Source organism: Peromyscus californicus, unplaced genomic scaffold (genome assembly GCF_007827085.1).
Source record: "Peromyscus californicus insignis strain IS unplaced genomic scaffold, ASM782708v3 Scaffold_7__1_contigs__length_154581171, whole genome shotgun sequence".
In the NCBI taxonomy this organism is placed as follows: Eukaryota; Metazoa; Chordata; class Mammalia; order Rodentia; family Cricetidae; genus Peromyscus; species Peromyscus californicus.
In genome coordinates this window covers 140,625,319-140,640,563 of record NW_026294595.1, presented here as the reverse complement: position 1 = coordinate 140,640,563, position 15,245 = coordinate 140,625,319, and the positions used below count along the sequence as shown (strand labels likewise).

The 15,245-nt window shown below is 49.6% G+C and overlaps 1 protein-coding gene across 15 annotated transcripts in view; it reads left to right on the top strand.

Moving 5' to 3' along the window:
- Window positions 1–15,245, top strand: part of Zmynd8 (zinc finger MYND-type containing 8) — a 103,141-nt gene that overhangs the window by 50,753 nt on the left and 37,143 nt on the right. For all 15 annotated transcript variants that reach the window (XM_052723357.1, XM_052723350.1, XM_052723359.1 and 12 more), the window contains 3 exons: window positions 1,769–1,846; window positions 3,762–3,877; window positions 8,282–8,763. In XM_052723357.1, coding sequence (XP_052579317.1) covers window positions 1,769–1,846; window positions 3,762–3,877; window positions 8,282–8,763 — 676 coding nt within the window. The remainder of the gene's footprint in view (window positions 1–1,768; window positions 1,847–3,761; window positions 3,878–8,281; window positions 8,764–15,245) is intronic.

Here is a 15,245-nt window from a genome sequence, read left to right as displayed (position 1 = left end):
TCTCACTCATTTCCTTCTCCAGTTAAGCTGGCTCAGGAGGGATGGGGATGGATGTGGGTTAAAGATGACGATGTAGCAAAGCTCCTGTTCCTTGCGTTGGCCCTGCATGGTGATAGGAGGCAAAGAGGAATGCAATACCACCAATACTGGGAAGATAATAGTAGCCACTAAGTGGGTTGTGGAGACTCATATAGGCTTTGGAGATGTGCTGCCTGGGTTCAGATCCCTGCCCTCTCTCTGCCACTCTCTGGGGCAGGTGACTTGAATTTTGAGGGCTTCCTCCCTTTCTCCTCCGTACTTTAAAATGAGATGATAGTAGTCCATTCCTGTCCCATTGGTGAGGAGTAAAGGAATTCTCAGCCGGGGAAGACTTAGATGGGTCTGCTTGTGTTTAAGGTGGTATGATTAGATGCCACGGGACATTTAGAATGATGGTATGCTAAGTCTGTGGTGTTTACTGCTGTGTGGATCCTGTGTTGTTCATTATCCCTGACTGCCTAGGAAGAGGTGCAGGCCCAGAGGCATGAGCGGTTTTTTCTGAATCTTCTGGACGAGTACGTGGTTGATCTCTCAGCTTAGCCCTGCTGGCATTTGAGGATGGAGAATTCCCCCCTGTGACAACCAGAATGCCTCTAGACATTACCAAGTCATTCTCAGGGTTGAGAGTGGGGGTGAATATTCCAAACAGACCTACTAGTGTGGCAGAAGTTCCTGGAAACTTGCAGTCAAGGGATAGGCAAGCTGAGACTGAGTGTGTCGAAGTCACTTCTGTAGGTCGTGAACTAGGCTGGGTGGGCAGTGAACTGCACTGGGATTTGAATGGAGGCTGGGCACCTTTTAGTGAAGTTGTAAGTACCAGGACCTGTGTTTGATCCCTCAGCACCTCTGTAAAAGCCCAGGCATGACAGTGTGTGCTTGTACTCCGAGGTCTGGGGGCAGACACAGGACAATCCCAGGCCTTGCTCAACAGCCAGTTAGCCAAATTGGTGAGTGCCAGGTTTAGAGAAAAACCCTGTCAACAGGTGGGAATGATTTCAGAAGACACTGGATGTTACCCTCTGGCCTCTTCTTGTACACACACACACACACACACACACACACACACACACACACACACACACACACACACGAGGCAGGATGTTGAGCAGCAGTTGGTTTCATCTTCAAGGAGTTGCCACAGTGGGACTTTCCTGAGATTTTTTTTAAACTTTTGAATATCATCATCAAGCCAGGGGGCTGGAGAAATGGCTCTGGTTTCAGAATACCTTGTTTCAATTCCCAACTCCTAAATGGTGCCTCACATCCTTCTGTAACTCCAGTTCCAGGGGATTGACATGTTCTAAGGGTCCCAGGCAAAGTGCACATATATCCATTCAGGCAAGACTCCCTCCCTCTGTCTCTCCCTCCTCCTCTCCCTCCCTCCCTCCCTCTCTATAAACACACACACACACACACACACACACACACACACACACACACACACACACACACACACGAACAAAGAAAAAAATGATTAAGCAAACTGTGTTGTGTGTGCTGCTGTGAACCTCTCCTGGGAGAGCACTGGGGAGGCTGAGGCAGAAGGATTCCTTGATCAGCTCGAGGCCAGCCTGGGCTACCTGGCAAGATCCTATTGCTATCTCCTTGCCCCCAATACAAGAGAAGAAGACCTGACCTTGAAATCAAAGGACACGCACTTAAGTATCAGGGATTTCCTGAGGGCTGCCAGATGTGCGGCTCCGCGCTCTAATGTGTCCTTGCTTTGCAGATGAATGAAATTGAAGTGTGTCCAGAGTGCTATCTTGCTGCTTGCCAGAAACGTGACAACTGGTTCTGTGAGCCCTGTGTAAGTTGGACTCTAGCCCTTTATTTCACTTCTGTAACTCTGGTGCCTTTGGTGACCGTACCAAGAGGGCCCTCCCTCTCCAGGGATTCATGAGACGAGGCGGTGAAGTTTTATGTAAGTTGTTCTGAAAAAGTCAGGGCAGAACGGAATGAACTGGACTTGGGCAAACCTCTTGGGCCAAACTGTTTTGTTCCAGAGTTAAGCATCCTGGTGACTAGGTTGACTCAAAAGGGGGATGTGACAAGTGGGATGCAGGTCACAGGACGTTGGAATCCTGTCTGTAGTTTGCTGTGTCATTTTTCAATCTGGTTGGGCCTGTTTTAAGACCTTTGGACGTACATCCCTGGAGGACCGTCTCAGGGTCTTCAGAGAGGTGCAAAGTCACCCTCGTGGACTTTTGTTTCTCCTACAGTGTTGGGCATTGACTGAATCCAGTATGTTTTAAGCAGTGGTTCTCAAGCTTCCTAATGCTGCAACTCTTTAATACAGTCCTCATGTTGTGGTGACCCCTAACGATAAAATTATTTTCCTAGCCACTCCGTAACTGCAATTTTGCTACTGTTACGAATCGTAATGTAAATATCTATGTTTTCTGATGGTCTTAGGCGATCCCCGTGAAAGGGTCATTGAATTCCTCAGTGAGATCGTGAACCCCAGATTGAGAAGCACTGTTTTGCAGAGATGTACAGCGCGGGGTGGAGTGGGTGTATGTGAGAGAGGCAGGGTGGAGGGTTGGAGAGGGCAAGACTGGACAAGTGACAGTTAAAACATAGCTCAGGCTTCTTCTTGCCTCTGAGAGAAACACTGGTGCAGTCACAGCCCTGGGGAGCCCCAGCAGAGCAGCGGTTCCTGCAGCCTCTCTCCTGCAGAGCTCCACATTGTGTCCAGACGGCACAGACTGGGTGTTGACTGTTTCTGTGATGCCTAAAGAGGTGAATCTTTTTTTTTTTTTTTTTTTTTTTTTTTTGAGACAGGGTTTCTCTGTGTAGGTTTGGTGCCTGTTCTGGATCTCGCTCTCACAGAGATCTGCCTGGCTCTCTGCCTCCCAAGTGCTGGGATTAAAGGTGTGCGCCACCGCTGCCTGGCGAGGTGAATCTTCTTATTCATGGTCACTGTGGCAATGAGCAGAGCCAGGACCCACGACTGATTGTTTTCACCATTTCACCATTTTTTTGTTTTTTTGAGACAGGGTTTCTTTGTGTAGCCTTTGTGTGGCCGTCCGTCCTGGAACTCACTCTGTAGGCCAGGCTGGCCTCGAACTCACAGAGATCCGCCTGGCTCTGCCCCCTGAGTGCTGGGGTTAAAGGCATGCACCACTATTCCAGGCTCATTTTCAACTTTGAAGGCCCTGCCCGGCTCTGTCCAGGCTGCACACCTCCCGGGAAGCACCTGTGTGAGGACCCTGCTTACAGCTGTCAGCTTTTCACGATGACTGGTGTCCTGTTTGTCTAATTACTGTGATAGACACCATGGCCAAAAGCAACCTGGGGAGAAAAGGGTTTATTTCATCTCACAGCATCAGCCAGGGAAGTCAGGGCAGGACCAGAAGTAGAGGCCATGGAGGAGTGCCGCTTACTGGCTTGTTTCTCATGGCCTGCTCAGCCTGCTTTCTTACAGAACCCAGGACTACCGGCCCAGGGATGGCACCACCCCCTAGTGGCCTGGACCCCCCTCCCCCCAGCCATTAATCAAGAAAATGCCCCACAGACTTGTCTATAGGCCAGTCAGATGGAGGGCTTTTCTGACTTGTCATGCCCTCTGCCCAGATGGCTCTAGCCTGTGCCAAGTTGACAAACCCCTAATCAGCAGAACCTGTTTTCCTTCCTGCCTCCCCGTGTTCAAATTACCTTTCAGACTTTAATGTGTGTCTTGCTGCCAAATATAATGCCAGCTCTGCATTTTCTTCTTCTTTTAGAGCAACCCGCACCCTTTGGTCTGGGCAAAGCTGAAAGGCTTCCCATTCTGGCCAGCGAAAGCCCTGAGGGACAAAGATGGGCAGGTTGATGCCCGCTTCTTTGGACAACATGACAGGTGGGAGTTTAAAAACAGGCTCCGAGTGGAACCCTGGGTAATAACACCAGAGAGTAAAGGGGAGGAGCATCTGGCTGTTGTTTCTGCTGTTTTTAAAAGCGAATTCTACCTTTTATTAGCAATGACTATGGCTGTTATTTTATTTATTGTCATAACAACCAGTGATCCTGTGTGTGCAAAAACCGTTTCCTGGTTCTGTGTTAAGCTCAGTGAGGGGAGGGCTTCATTCAGTTGCTTTAGGAGTCTTAGGAAGAAAGAATCACACCTCCGTGGTTCTGTTGATGGATCTGGCTTCGGAATGAGTTCCATGGCTGTGTGAAGTGCTGCTCTCTGGTGTGTGCAGTTATTTATTTATTTTGTTTTCTGGAGTAAATTAAATCTCAGTGCAAATTACTTTTAAAAGTAATGCTTTTAGTGATGGGAGATAGTTTCCTAGATTGCCACTAAATGATTCTTTTAGCATTGGATGGAGTAGTTTCCCCCTTCCCCCATTCCCCTTTCTCTATATCTAAAATGGGAAATGACAGGGGGGATGGTGTTTTGACAGGTGTGAACTCTCCCTCCCAGCCTCTCCACCCTCCCCCTTCCTTCCCAATCAGACTGAATGCAGTTATAGAGTCTCTCCAGCTTCCAGCAGCTCCCATTGCCTTGGCCTCACCTGCCTGTGAGCAACAGGTAGTCAGAGGGGCTGCTTATCATGTCCCCTTTCAGCCAGCCACCTTGTGATTAAAGGAAGCAGAGACTCCTTCAGAGCTCCCCCTCCCCGCTCCCACAAGCATTTGGAGAAGATGTATGAGTGAGTGCATAGGAGTTAAAGTCACATACCACACAGATGCTTGTCCATGGGAGCTCCGAGGCTAGCTATCTGCCATCTGTAGGAAATGCTGGCTGTGAAGGCACTGGTCCACCGAGCTGGAAGGCAGAGGCCAGTGAAGGGCCGGGCCTGGAGAGGCTGTGCGGTAACGAAGTGGTTTGAACTGGGTGCTCTGGGGGAGTGTAAGGATTTGCTTTCTGGTAGCTGGCTGTGCCTACACCCATCTCATCACAGAGCACTTGTGTTCATATCTTAATAGTGTGTAAGATTCTTCTGTGGGACAGCGCCGTGGATTCACCTACAGGGGGGTGTACTTTAGTGTGTGCCATAGCAGGATGTCTCCAGGCCCACAGAGCTCAGGGCTCTGCTCCTTCTGCTGTGACCATCTTGCCAGCCTGCCATTGAAGGGGACCTTGGGGGCGCGCAGGCCCTAAGGCATTGCTTGTACTCTGCTGAGGCTGTTGCTTTCCATGGACAGTGTATTCCTTGGTGTTGGCTGGGAGCTGGCCGAGAGCCAGGCCTTTCCTGTTCTCTTGCAAGGCCTCCATCCTCCTCAGCGTCTGCAGTGTTTTCTGTTTCCTCTGTGGGGCTGTGCTCACCTGGTAGGATCACTTGGGGCACGGTGGCCCTGCTGTAGATGTGGGCACAGTCCTCAGTTCTATGGTCCCAACGCTTTGGAGGCCCAGGATGTTGCCATCACTGAAAACTGGTGTGCAGATTCTCCCCAGGGGAATGAATTCTTGGTTCTCAGACAGGGGGTCCCCTCCCCTTCTTCGAGACAGTTTCTCTGTGTAGCCCTGGATGTCCTGGAACTCGATCTGTAGACCAGGCTGGCCTTGAACTCACAGGGATTAAAGGCATGTGCCACCATAGTCAGCCCTAGACAACCAACCCAGGAAAGCTTATCCACAGCCTGCTTTGCTAAGATGTGGGGAGGCCATGATATAGGACCCCACGGGAGGTATACAGCAGGCGCCATGGTTGTCTATTCTTAGAACACTCACTTCACTTGAAGCCTAGGCATGTAACAGTGAGCTCGGTCAGACTAAGAAACATCCCAGAACCCCCCCCCATGCAGATTGTCAAATTGATCAGCTGGAGAAGGAGCCCGTGGAGGCTCTGGCAGAGGTCATGAGATGCTCTGAAGACTCCAGTCTCTCTGATTTTCATCTTTTTTTGTTGTTGTTTTTCAAGACAGGGTTTCTCTGAGTAGCCCTGGCTGGGCTGTCCTGGAACTTGTTCTGTAGACCAGGCTGGCCTGGAGCTCACAGAGATCTGCCTGCCTCTGCCTCCAGAGTGCTGGGATTAAAGGCGTGCGCCACCACTGCCCGGCATGCTTTTTATCTTTTAAAATAATGGATTGATTTTCAACATATGTACCATTATCTAAAATTATAGAAACTCTTATGCCAAATGATTGCAAGGCCTTAAGAAAAATACCTGTTAGCTGTCGTATGCTACTGTGTGACTGAGGAGGGGCTCACTGTGTAGCCAGGCTAGCCTTGAACTTGGGTTCCTTCTGCCTCGGCCTCCTGAGGGCTGGGGTTGTGGACACACACCCCTGTCCCCAGACACCAGGCACTTCGCTACTCTTGAAAGTTGCTGCTTGCACTTCCGTCTTCCTGGTAAAGAAACTGAGGCCCAGAGAGGGCCATACCTTGCCCAGAGTCACTCAGGGGAGGGCAGTTCTGAGACTGCTGTCATGGCTCTTCCTTGAGCCCTTCTGTGCTGAGGAAAATCTCATTTCCTTTTAAGGAAAAAGAGCTTATTCTTGCCTAGGCCCCTTAAGGCACTTGGGAACGTGGGGGAGTGGGGACAGTTATGACCCGGACAAGGGCAAAGGCCTCGTGCCTGTGGCTGCCCCTCCCCCCTGGCTGGGAAGCCCCTGGTGCTGACTCAGGACTGTTGAGTTTGCTTTCTGTGAGCTCTGTTCCCCGAGATGGGAAGTGTCTGGGGGCAGCTCTGGGGACGCTAGTGGCTGTCACCGCTGCCTTACCCAGCCCAGAGCCCTGTCTCTTCTGGCAGCTGTTGGACTTCGGCTCAGCCTCGTTGCACCTGCTTAGATGTGAGGGTCTTCAGATCCCAGCCGCAAGGTGTCTCAAGTACACACAGGGGTCTGCTCACTCCCAGCGCTCTGAGACCAGCTACATATTTGGGGTTTCTCACTTGCGTTCAGGCTTTGTGCTGACTCTGGCCTCTGCACGGCCAGCCTCCTTTCTCGTGTGTCATTTCCTCTTCAGATGTGGGAATTCACTGCCAGCTGTTGATGTGGTATAAAATGCTGTAGGAGAAGCCCACTGCTGCTCTTCCAAGACCAGGGGACCAGGAAGGGCTGGGTCCAGAGTCCTGTGTGGGCAAATGCTTCTCTTATAGGAGCAAGTGTCTTCTCCCCCTGTCCCGGCTCCCATCACATCCTGTTGCTTAAGTTTGAGGTCCAGGAATCCTTAGAGTTCCTGGTCTCCGTGGAAATAATATGGACAAGTTGAGACTGTAGAGTCAGGAGTACACAATTAGCAAGATGCTCTGCTGTCCCTAATCCACAGGATCGTGGTCGGGTGTTCTTAGTCCTTTCTACGGTCATGGTGGCCGTGTGTGTGTGTGTGTGTGTGTGTGTGTGTGTGTGTGTGTGTGTGTGTGTGTGTGTGTGTGTGTGATGAGGGTTGCTGGACCTGGAAAAGCAACACTGATCTTTTGGTTTCAGGGTCTCTGCAGAACTTCCTGGAGTGTGGGGGTTAGTAGAGTAGAATGGCAGCTGCCTGAAGGAGCAGGTGGAGAGTGTCCACCTCAGAGCCAAAGGCCATGTATTATCAAGAGTTTTCCCCGTGTTTATTTCCTCACATGCTGCCAGGCGTGGCGAGGCACTCGGAGGATTCTGAGTTGTAGGCCAACCTGGACTACATGGAGAGATTCTGTCTCAAATAAATCTGAAATTTGCACCTCCTTCTAGGAAGATGAACTTGCAAATAGTCCCGTATGGAATTGTAGTCAAAAGGAGGTCCCTGTGCAGCTGAGCAGGATCTGGGAACTATGCCCTTTGCTCATGTGTCATGGAGGACTCGGACTGTTTTTCTTACTCTGAAACAGCAGAAAACTGAAGGGATTGTCCTTTTATTTATTTTTGGTTTTTAACCCTCATTTATTTACTCATTTTTGTGTGTGTGCATGTGAGCGCCACAGCGCATGTGTGGAGGCCAGAGACAGCTTGAGGGAGGCGGCTGTCTTCCCTCCCTCACGTGGGTTCTGCCAGAGCAGGCCTGAGGCTTGGCAGAGACCTGGCAGCGGCACCCTCACCTGCTGAGCCATCTTGAAGGCCTCCATTGTGTTTCTAACAGATTAAGATGGCCAAGTGTGTGGAGTCTTTTCACATCCTGGCTAAATTTTGTTGTTCGTGTTCCGTCCTTAATACCTCTGTGAAGTGGATCATTCATTAACCATTCAAAACAAGCCGTTGATTTAAAAAGGAGAACCCACATTTAAGAATCTTGGCAAGCGCCTGCCAGGCTAATTTGGTTTGCATTAAGAAAATTAAAAAAATAAACAGGCTTGGAAATGAGTGACGCTGACTCAGTCTCTCTCTTTTGCCCTCCTAGAGCCTGGGTTCCAATCAATAATTGCTACCTCATGTCTAAAGAAATCCCCTTTTCTGTGAAAAAGACTAAAAGTATCTTCAACAGCGCCATGCAAGAGATGGAAGTTTACGTGGAGAACATACGGAGGAAGTTTGGGGTTTTTAATTATTCCCCGTTCAGGACGCCCTACACCCCCAATAGCCAGTACCAAATGCTGCTTGACCCCAGCAATCCCAGCGCCGGCACTGCCAAGACGGACAAGCAGGAGAAGGTGAAGCTCAATTTTGACATGACAGCATCCCCCAAGATCCTTCTGAGCAAGCCCCTTCTGAGCGGGGGCGCAGGCCGCAGGATCTCCCTGTCCGACATGCCACGCTCCCCGACCAGTACGAACTCCTCTGTGCACACGGGCTCCGACGTGGAGCAGGACCCCGAGAAGAAGGCCCCATCCAGCCATTTCAGCGCCAGCGAGGAGTCCATGGACTTCCTTGATAAGAGCACAGGTCAGCCCCAGTTGGGAGAGTGGGTTAGGAGGCTGCTTGGTGCCCTCTGGTTCCTTGGGTGCCACACCCACGGGCACAAGCCAGCAGGCCATCACAGCCATCGTGGGGCACTATGATGGACTAGGTAAATGAGTAACCAGATCCTAGACAGGAGGCAAGTATTCCCAAAGGCCTTTCCTAGAAAGGGGTGGAGATGGGCAGGAACCCCGCAGGGCTCAAGGCCAATGTCTCTCAGCTGTTCACAGCAGTGTTCTCGGGCTTTTGTCTCATTACGTTGTACGTTGTACTCGGAAGCTTAGTTTTCGATGCGTTCATGTTAAGGTTAGCTCAGATGTTAAGAGAAACGAGCTGGAAACTGGTCTCCCTGCCCAGTTATTGTTCCACCCTCTAGAGTGCATTTCTGAGATGCCACTGGTCTCCAGTCCCAGGCTTCCCACCCAGAGCCCAGGTGGCTTTGGGCAGCATATTTGATGTCTTTATACCTTATCCCCACCTTTGCCATGACAACCCTCACTGGCTGCGTGCAGGCTTTCTTGAGGACAGAATGAGTCAGGACCCACAACAGGACAGGAGCAGTACCCAGAACAGTGTTGGCCATGGAATTATTTTTCCTGGTGATTTCTAATCTGCTGTCTGCATGCATCCAAGAACAGGTACAATGTAGGGGTGACTCACGTATAATCTTTTCTTCACAAAACTGAACCACATATTTGATATCTGTGAATTTTATTATCTTTCTGAGATGGTGCAGGCTGGTCTTGGACTCATCCTCCTGCCTCTATCTTCCAAGTGCTGGGATTGTAAGGGTGCCCCACCACAGCTACCTTTTTACAAACTGGCTTGAAGTTAGTGCATAATAAAGTGAAGCGTGTTCGTGGGAAAGCTCCCTTTGCCCTCCTGTTTTATAGAAATATCAGAATGCCTGTCGTGTTTAATTTAGTGTCTGTCTTCCCTTGGGTGGTATTTTGACATAAAGCTTTGTGACAAAATTCCTGTTCATTGAGATTTTTTTTTTTTAAAGGTGAGAGCTTAGACTTCAAAGTCCCCATCCTAAAAAACACAAAATCCTCTCACCCCGTTATGCTTGAGACATTTGCTAATTCTGTCAGGTGATCATATAAAATAAAACGAAACAGGGTGTGTGGCAGCACATGCTGTGTGGTAGCCCAGCCTCTGGGAGGTAGAGGCAGAGGGATCAGGAGTTTGAGGGCAGCCTTGACTACATAAGAGCCCATCTCAAAAATACTAAAAACAAAACAAAAACCCTGAAAAAGAAGAAGGGGTGACATTCAGAATTGTTTTTTTTTTTTTTAATTTTTAATTTATTTATTTTTATTTCATGTACACTGGTGTTTTGCCATGGGTGTTGGGTCTCAGAAACTGGAGTTACAGACAGTTGTGAGCTGCCATGTGGGTGCTGGGAATTGAACCAGGGTCCTCTGGAAGAGCAGTCAGTGCTCTTAACCACTAAGCCATCTCTCCAGCCCCAGATTTGTTTTGCTCTTACAAATTGCACCCCTTCCTGTGTAGGGCCCACAACAGACATTTTGGGGGTAGGTTCTGTGTTTTGGTTGTGGCTGCAGCTATGGACATTGGTAGCTGAGTTTCAATAAAACTTTATTGGTGTTGGGTGGTGAACACTGAAGCCTGAATTCCTATAAGTGTATGCTTTAAGAACTATTGAATTGGGAGCCGGGCGGTGGTGGCGCACGCCTTTAATCCCAGCACTTGGGAGGCAGAGGCAGGCAGATCTCTGTGAGTTCGAGGCCAGCCTGGGCTACAGAGTGAGTTCCAGGAAAGGCGCAAAGCTACACAGAGAAACCCTGTTTCGAAAAACCAAAAAAAAAAAAAAAAAAAAAACTATTGAATTGGGCTGGAGAGATGGCTCGATGGTTAAGAGCACTGGTTGCTCTTGGTGAGGAGCTGGGTTCAGTTCCCCCGCACCCACATGTCAACTCACAACCATCTGTAACTCCAGTTCCAGGGCTCTGATGTTCCCTTCGGAGCTTCTTGGGCACCAGGCATGCATGTGGTGCACAGATATAAATGCAGGCAAAACACTTATATATAGGGAAAAAAGAACTATTGAATTTTCTGTGCCCCACCCCCCAGTGTTAAATACCCCTCTTAAATAGCTGGCCACACAGGGACAGGGGCAGATTGGGCCCATAGGCTCAAGTTTGTCAGCTCTCACTAGACTCTAAGGATCGGAAGGAACTCTGTCAAGGTGCAAACCTCCAGCCGGGCCGTGAAGCAGGCCTCCTCGCTCCCGCTGCCCCCTCCTGCCCTCTGCTGTTAGCAGATGACAGAGGTAGAGGCTGGTGGAGGGAGGAGGATGTACATATTCATTTAGACGCCCCACCGTTAGGGACAGTTGAGATCAAGCTGGGCTCCATCCAGAGTGCCAGACAGGTTTATCGTGGTATAAAGTAGAAAAACCATGTAAGTAGCTATCTGAATCCTGGGTGCCTATTGTGCTGTGATGGAGCATGTGTTAAGTATGAGAATTTAGATCCTTGTCTTTTGTTCTCCTTTTTGTGACAGGGTCTCACTATGTAGACTCTGCCTGCCTCTGTTTTCCTAGTGCTGATATTAAAGGCGTGTGTGTGTGTGTGTGTGTGTGTGTGTGTGTGTGTGTGTGTGTGTGTGTGAAAGAGGTGTGTGTGTGTGTGCGCGTGCATGCATGTGGGTGGGCATGCTTGACCTTTCATGTGGAGGTCAGGGGCAGCTTGCAGGGGTCAGGTCTCTGCTTCTGCTGTTAGGGATCGAACTCGGGTCGTCAGGCTTGTGGCAAGTGCCTTTGCCTCCTGCACCGTCTCACTGGCCCCAACACCGTTTTTTTCTTTGGGAGACTAAGTATCTTATCCTGTGTTTGTTACCCCTAGAAGCAGATAAAGATTTCTAAGCAGTCCTCTGCTTGGCAGGGAGCCTGTAGCTGCCACAGCCTTGGATCCCCTGCCTCAAACCAAGTGGTCTCTACCCCCACGCCACCCCCGTATATGGGCCACTTGGGCATTCATCAGCGTTTGCCCGCTATTACCAAAAGACCCCGGTGAAAATGTTACTGTGTGCCACGGAACCATCCTGAGCCCGCAACCCCCTCCCATCTAATGGTGCTTTGGTCCTCTCGGCATTCCACGGTGGGGTTGATGTCAGGGAGAAGGGGAGGTGTTCTCATGGACTCGTCTTATTGTGAAATCAATAGTTGTCATAAAATAGCTGTCCGTGACAGATACTTAAGTCACTGCTGCCCCTCCCTCCTGTGGCCAGCTCCCCTGAGGAGTTACACGACATGCTATTAAGTTCAACTTCAGGGAGCCGAGTGTGATTGACAGGTGATGGGGGCAGTGAAAAGCAGAGATCTGGTTCATCGTGACCCACGCTGCACTTCTGTTCATGTGCACTGGTGTGTAATGCCTCCCCAGATGGCATTCACACTTAGAATGTGTGTGTGTGTGTGTGTGTGTGTGTGTGTGTGTGTGTGTGTGCGCGCGCGCGCGCGCGCGCACATGCGCGCGCGCATGGGTATCCACTACAGCACCGGGTGGAGGTCAGAGGACACCTTGCTAGAGTCATTTTCACCACCACGAAGGTCCCAGGGGGAGCTCAGGTCATCAGGCTTGGGGCAAACACCTTTGCCAGCTGGGCCATCTTGCTGGCCCCAGATGTTTGCCCTTTCGGTTGGAGGTGCATGCTAGCTTTGCTGGTTTGTGTTTTGTGTTAAGGAAGGGCTACTCAGGTCCAGGAGTGGCGTATGACCTGAAGGTCCTCAAGCCCTGAACTAGAGCAGCATGGGGCATCTTCTCAGCTGGCTCTTGGTGCAAATGTGGATGCAGTATGGCCAGGTAGCTGCTACAGCAGAAGCCTCAAATACATACATACATACATACATATATATATATATATGTATGTATGTATGTATGTATGTATGTATGTATGTATGTATGTATGTATTTTAATGCCAGCTATCCAGCCTTGGTTCATTTTGTGTGCATGCTTGTGTCCGTGTCCTCTCGCTTGCTTCTGTTGTGATACACACCACGGCAAGTGTACACAGAAATATATATATATATACAGAACTAGAAAGCAATGGCTTTACCTGTGATTTTCTTCTCAAGCAGAGTGGCATCCTCTGGGCCATCTGAAGCTTCACCATGCTTTGCATTTACGTGGTTTTTTATTTTTTCTTTGAAACAGGGTCAGGATCTCACTCTCTTACCCTGACTGACCTGGAACTTGCTGTGTAGACCAGGCTGGCTTTAAAAACATTAAAGATTTATTTTTTTTGTTTGTTTGTCTGGGTATTTTGCTGCATGTCTGTCTGTCTGTCTCCCTCCACCATGTGCTCCATGTGTTCAGTTCCACCCAGGAACTGAAGGGAACTCTGGTGCTAAGGCTTGGTGGCAAGCACCTTTATTCACTGAGCCGTGTAGCTGGCCCCCCCCCCCCTTTTTTTTTTTTTTTTTTGGTTTTTCGAGACAGGGTTTCTCTGTGTAGCTTTGCGCCTTTCCTGGAACTCGCTTTGGAGACCAGGCTGGCCTCGAACTCACAGAGATCCGCCTGCCTCTGCCTCCTGAGTGCTGGGATTAAAGGCGTGCGCCACCACCACCCGGCTCCTTTTTTCTTTTTAAACATGGCGCACTCAGTTGCAGGCTGTGCAGTGGTGCCTTGGCTGGTTTCTGTTGCTTTGAGTTCCTGTTGCCCTTCTTGCTCAGGCCTCCTCATCACATCCCTGAAGGGCCAAGCAGAGCCCTGTTAGACCTGCTTATTTGCTTAGAACACAGCTAGAGAAGCCTGGGTCTTTAATGCTCAGGGGCAGTACGGTCCCTGGATATTTTTTAGCGTCACAAACGGCAGTGAATGAATTATTTAAAGCATCCTTGTAGTAACAATTTTGTTGGTAATGCATGCTTTAAAATGCCTCACTTGAGGCTGGCAAGATGTCTCAATAAAGTGATTGTCTTGTGAGCACGGGGACCTGATTTGATGCCTGGAACCCATGTAAGAATGTCGGGCCTGGTGGTGCATGCCTGCTTGTAGTCCCAGTGCTGGGCAGGAGACTGGGGTGGGTCCCTCAGCCTCCCACTGGCTAGCTTAGCCTGCTTTAGGGGAGTTCTGGGCTAATGAGATGCCCTGTCTCAAAAAACAAGCAAGCAAACAAGCAAGCTCTGGACAGCACCTGAGGCGCAAAGACTACTCTGGCCACCACACACCTGTCCACAAAATGTGCACACATGGCTCATTTCTTCATGTGACCAGCACTCTGACTTCTGTTCCGATACTATGGAACTAGTAGTGATTACCCCAGCAACAGTCCTCAGGGAAAGGAAGGCTGCCAGCCTGGTTACTAGGCCAGGCAGTCTGCTAATCCCTATGGTAAAATGGATTTCATATTCATACAACTTCATTCTCACATACTTTTTAATGTTTGTTGAGTACTGGCCAAGTGACAGTGGACATCATTAACTGTTACTCCAGTCCCATCTCCAGAGGCGGGAAAGGTTCCCACATTTGCTCCATAAGTTTCTCAACTCAGGGGCGACATTTGAGACCAGATGCTAAATCTTTCTTTCTTGTTTATGTTTAAGGTTTATTTTTAAAAATGTTTATGTTATGTGAATATCTTGCTTGCATATATGTAGGTACATAAGTACACCATATGCATGCATTGCCCATGGAAGCCAGTAGAGGGTGTCAGATCCCGCAGAATTGGAGTTACAGATAGATGTGTGGATTAGTGCTTGCCTGCATAGGCCAGAAGAGAGTTGGATCCCCTGGAACTAGAATCAAAAATGGCTGTGATCACCATGTGGGTGATGGTCATGGAACCTGGGTCTTAACCACTGAGTCACTCCTAAGCTCCCAGATGATAATGCTTCACGGTGGGGATTTTTCTATCCCTTTTAGGATGTGGAGTGGCACCTGGGTTCTGCAACTAGGTACCAGTAGCAACCCATGTCCCTAGTCATGGCAGCTAGAATTACCTGCATGTGTTGCCCTGGGTGTGCTGCTGAGGATGGTGCAGGATGACTGATGAAGACCACTGGTTTCCATGGAGAAACCGAAGTCTAGTAAGGAAATAGGAAGTCAACACCAAGAGCAAGTGCTGACGCCACACCTCCTGGATGCCCGGTGCCCTAGACACGATTGGCTGGTTAGATTCAGTCTTCACTATAACCTGATGGGTGTGGGTACTTCTCTCATTCCTGTGTCAGGCTGTCCCTGTTCCTCTCTCCAAGGGAACTGCAGATACAGGCACCTTGCCTAAAGTCACATAGCAAATCAGCAGGGGCTGGGATTTGAACCCTAAATGCCCACCTCTGATTGAGTCCAGGTCTCCCTAGTTTTGAGTCTTTCCAATGCTCTTTTTTTTTTTTGGTTTTTCGAGACAGGGTTTCTCTGTGTAGCTTTGCGCCTTTCCTGGAACTCACTTGGTAGTCCAGGCTGGCCTCGAACTCACAGAGATCCGCCTGGCTCTGCCT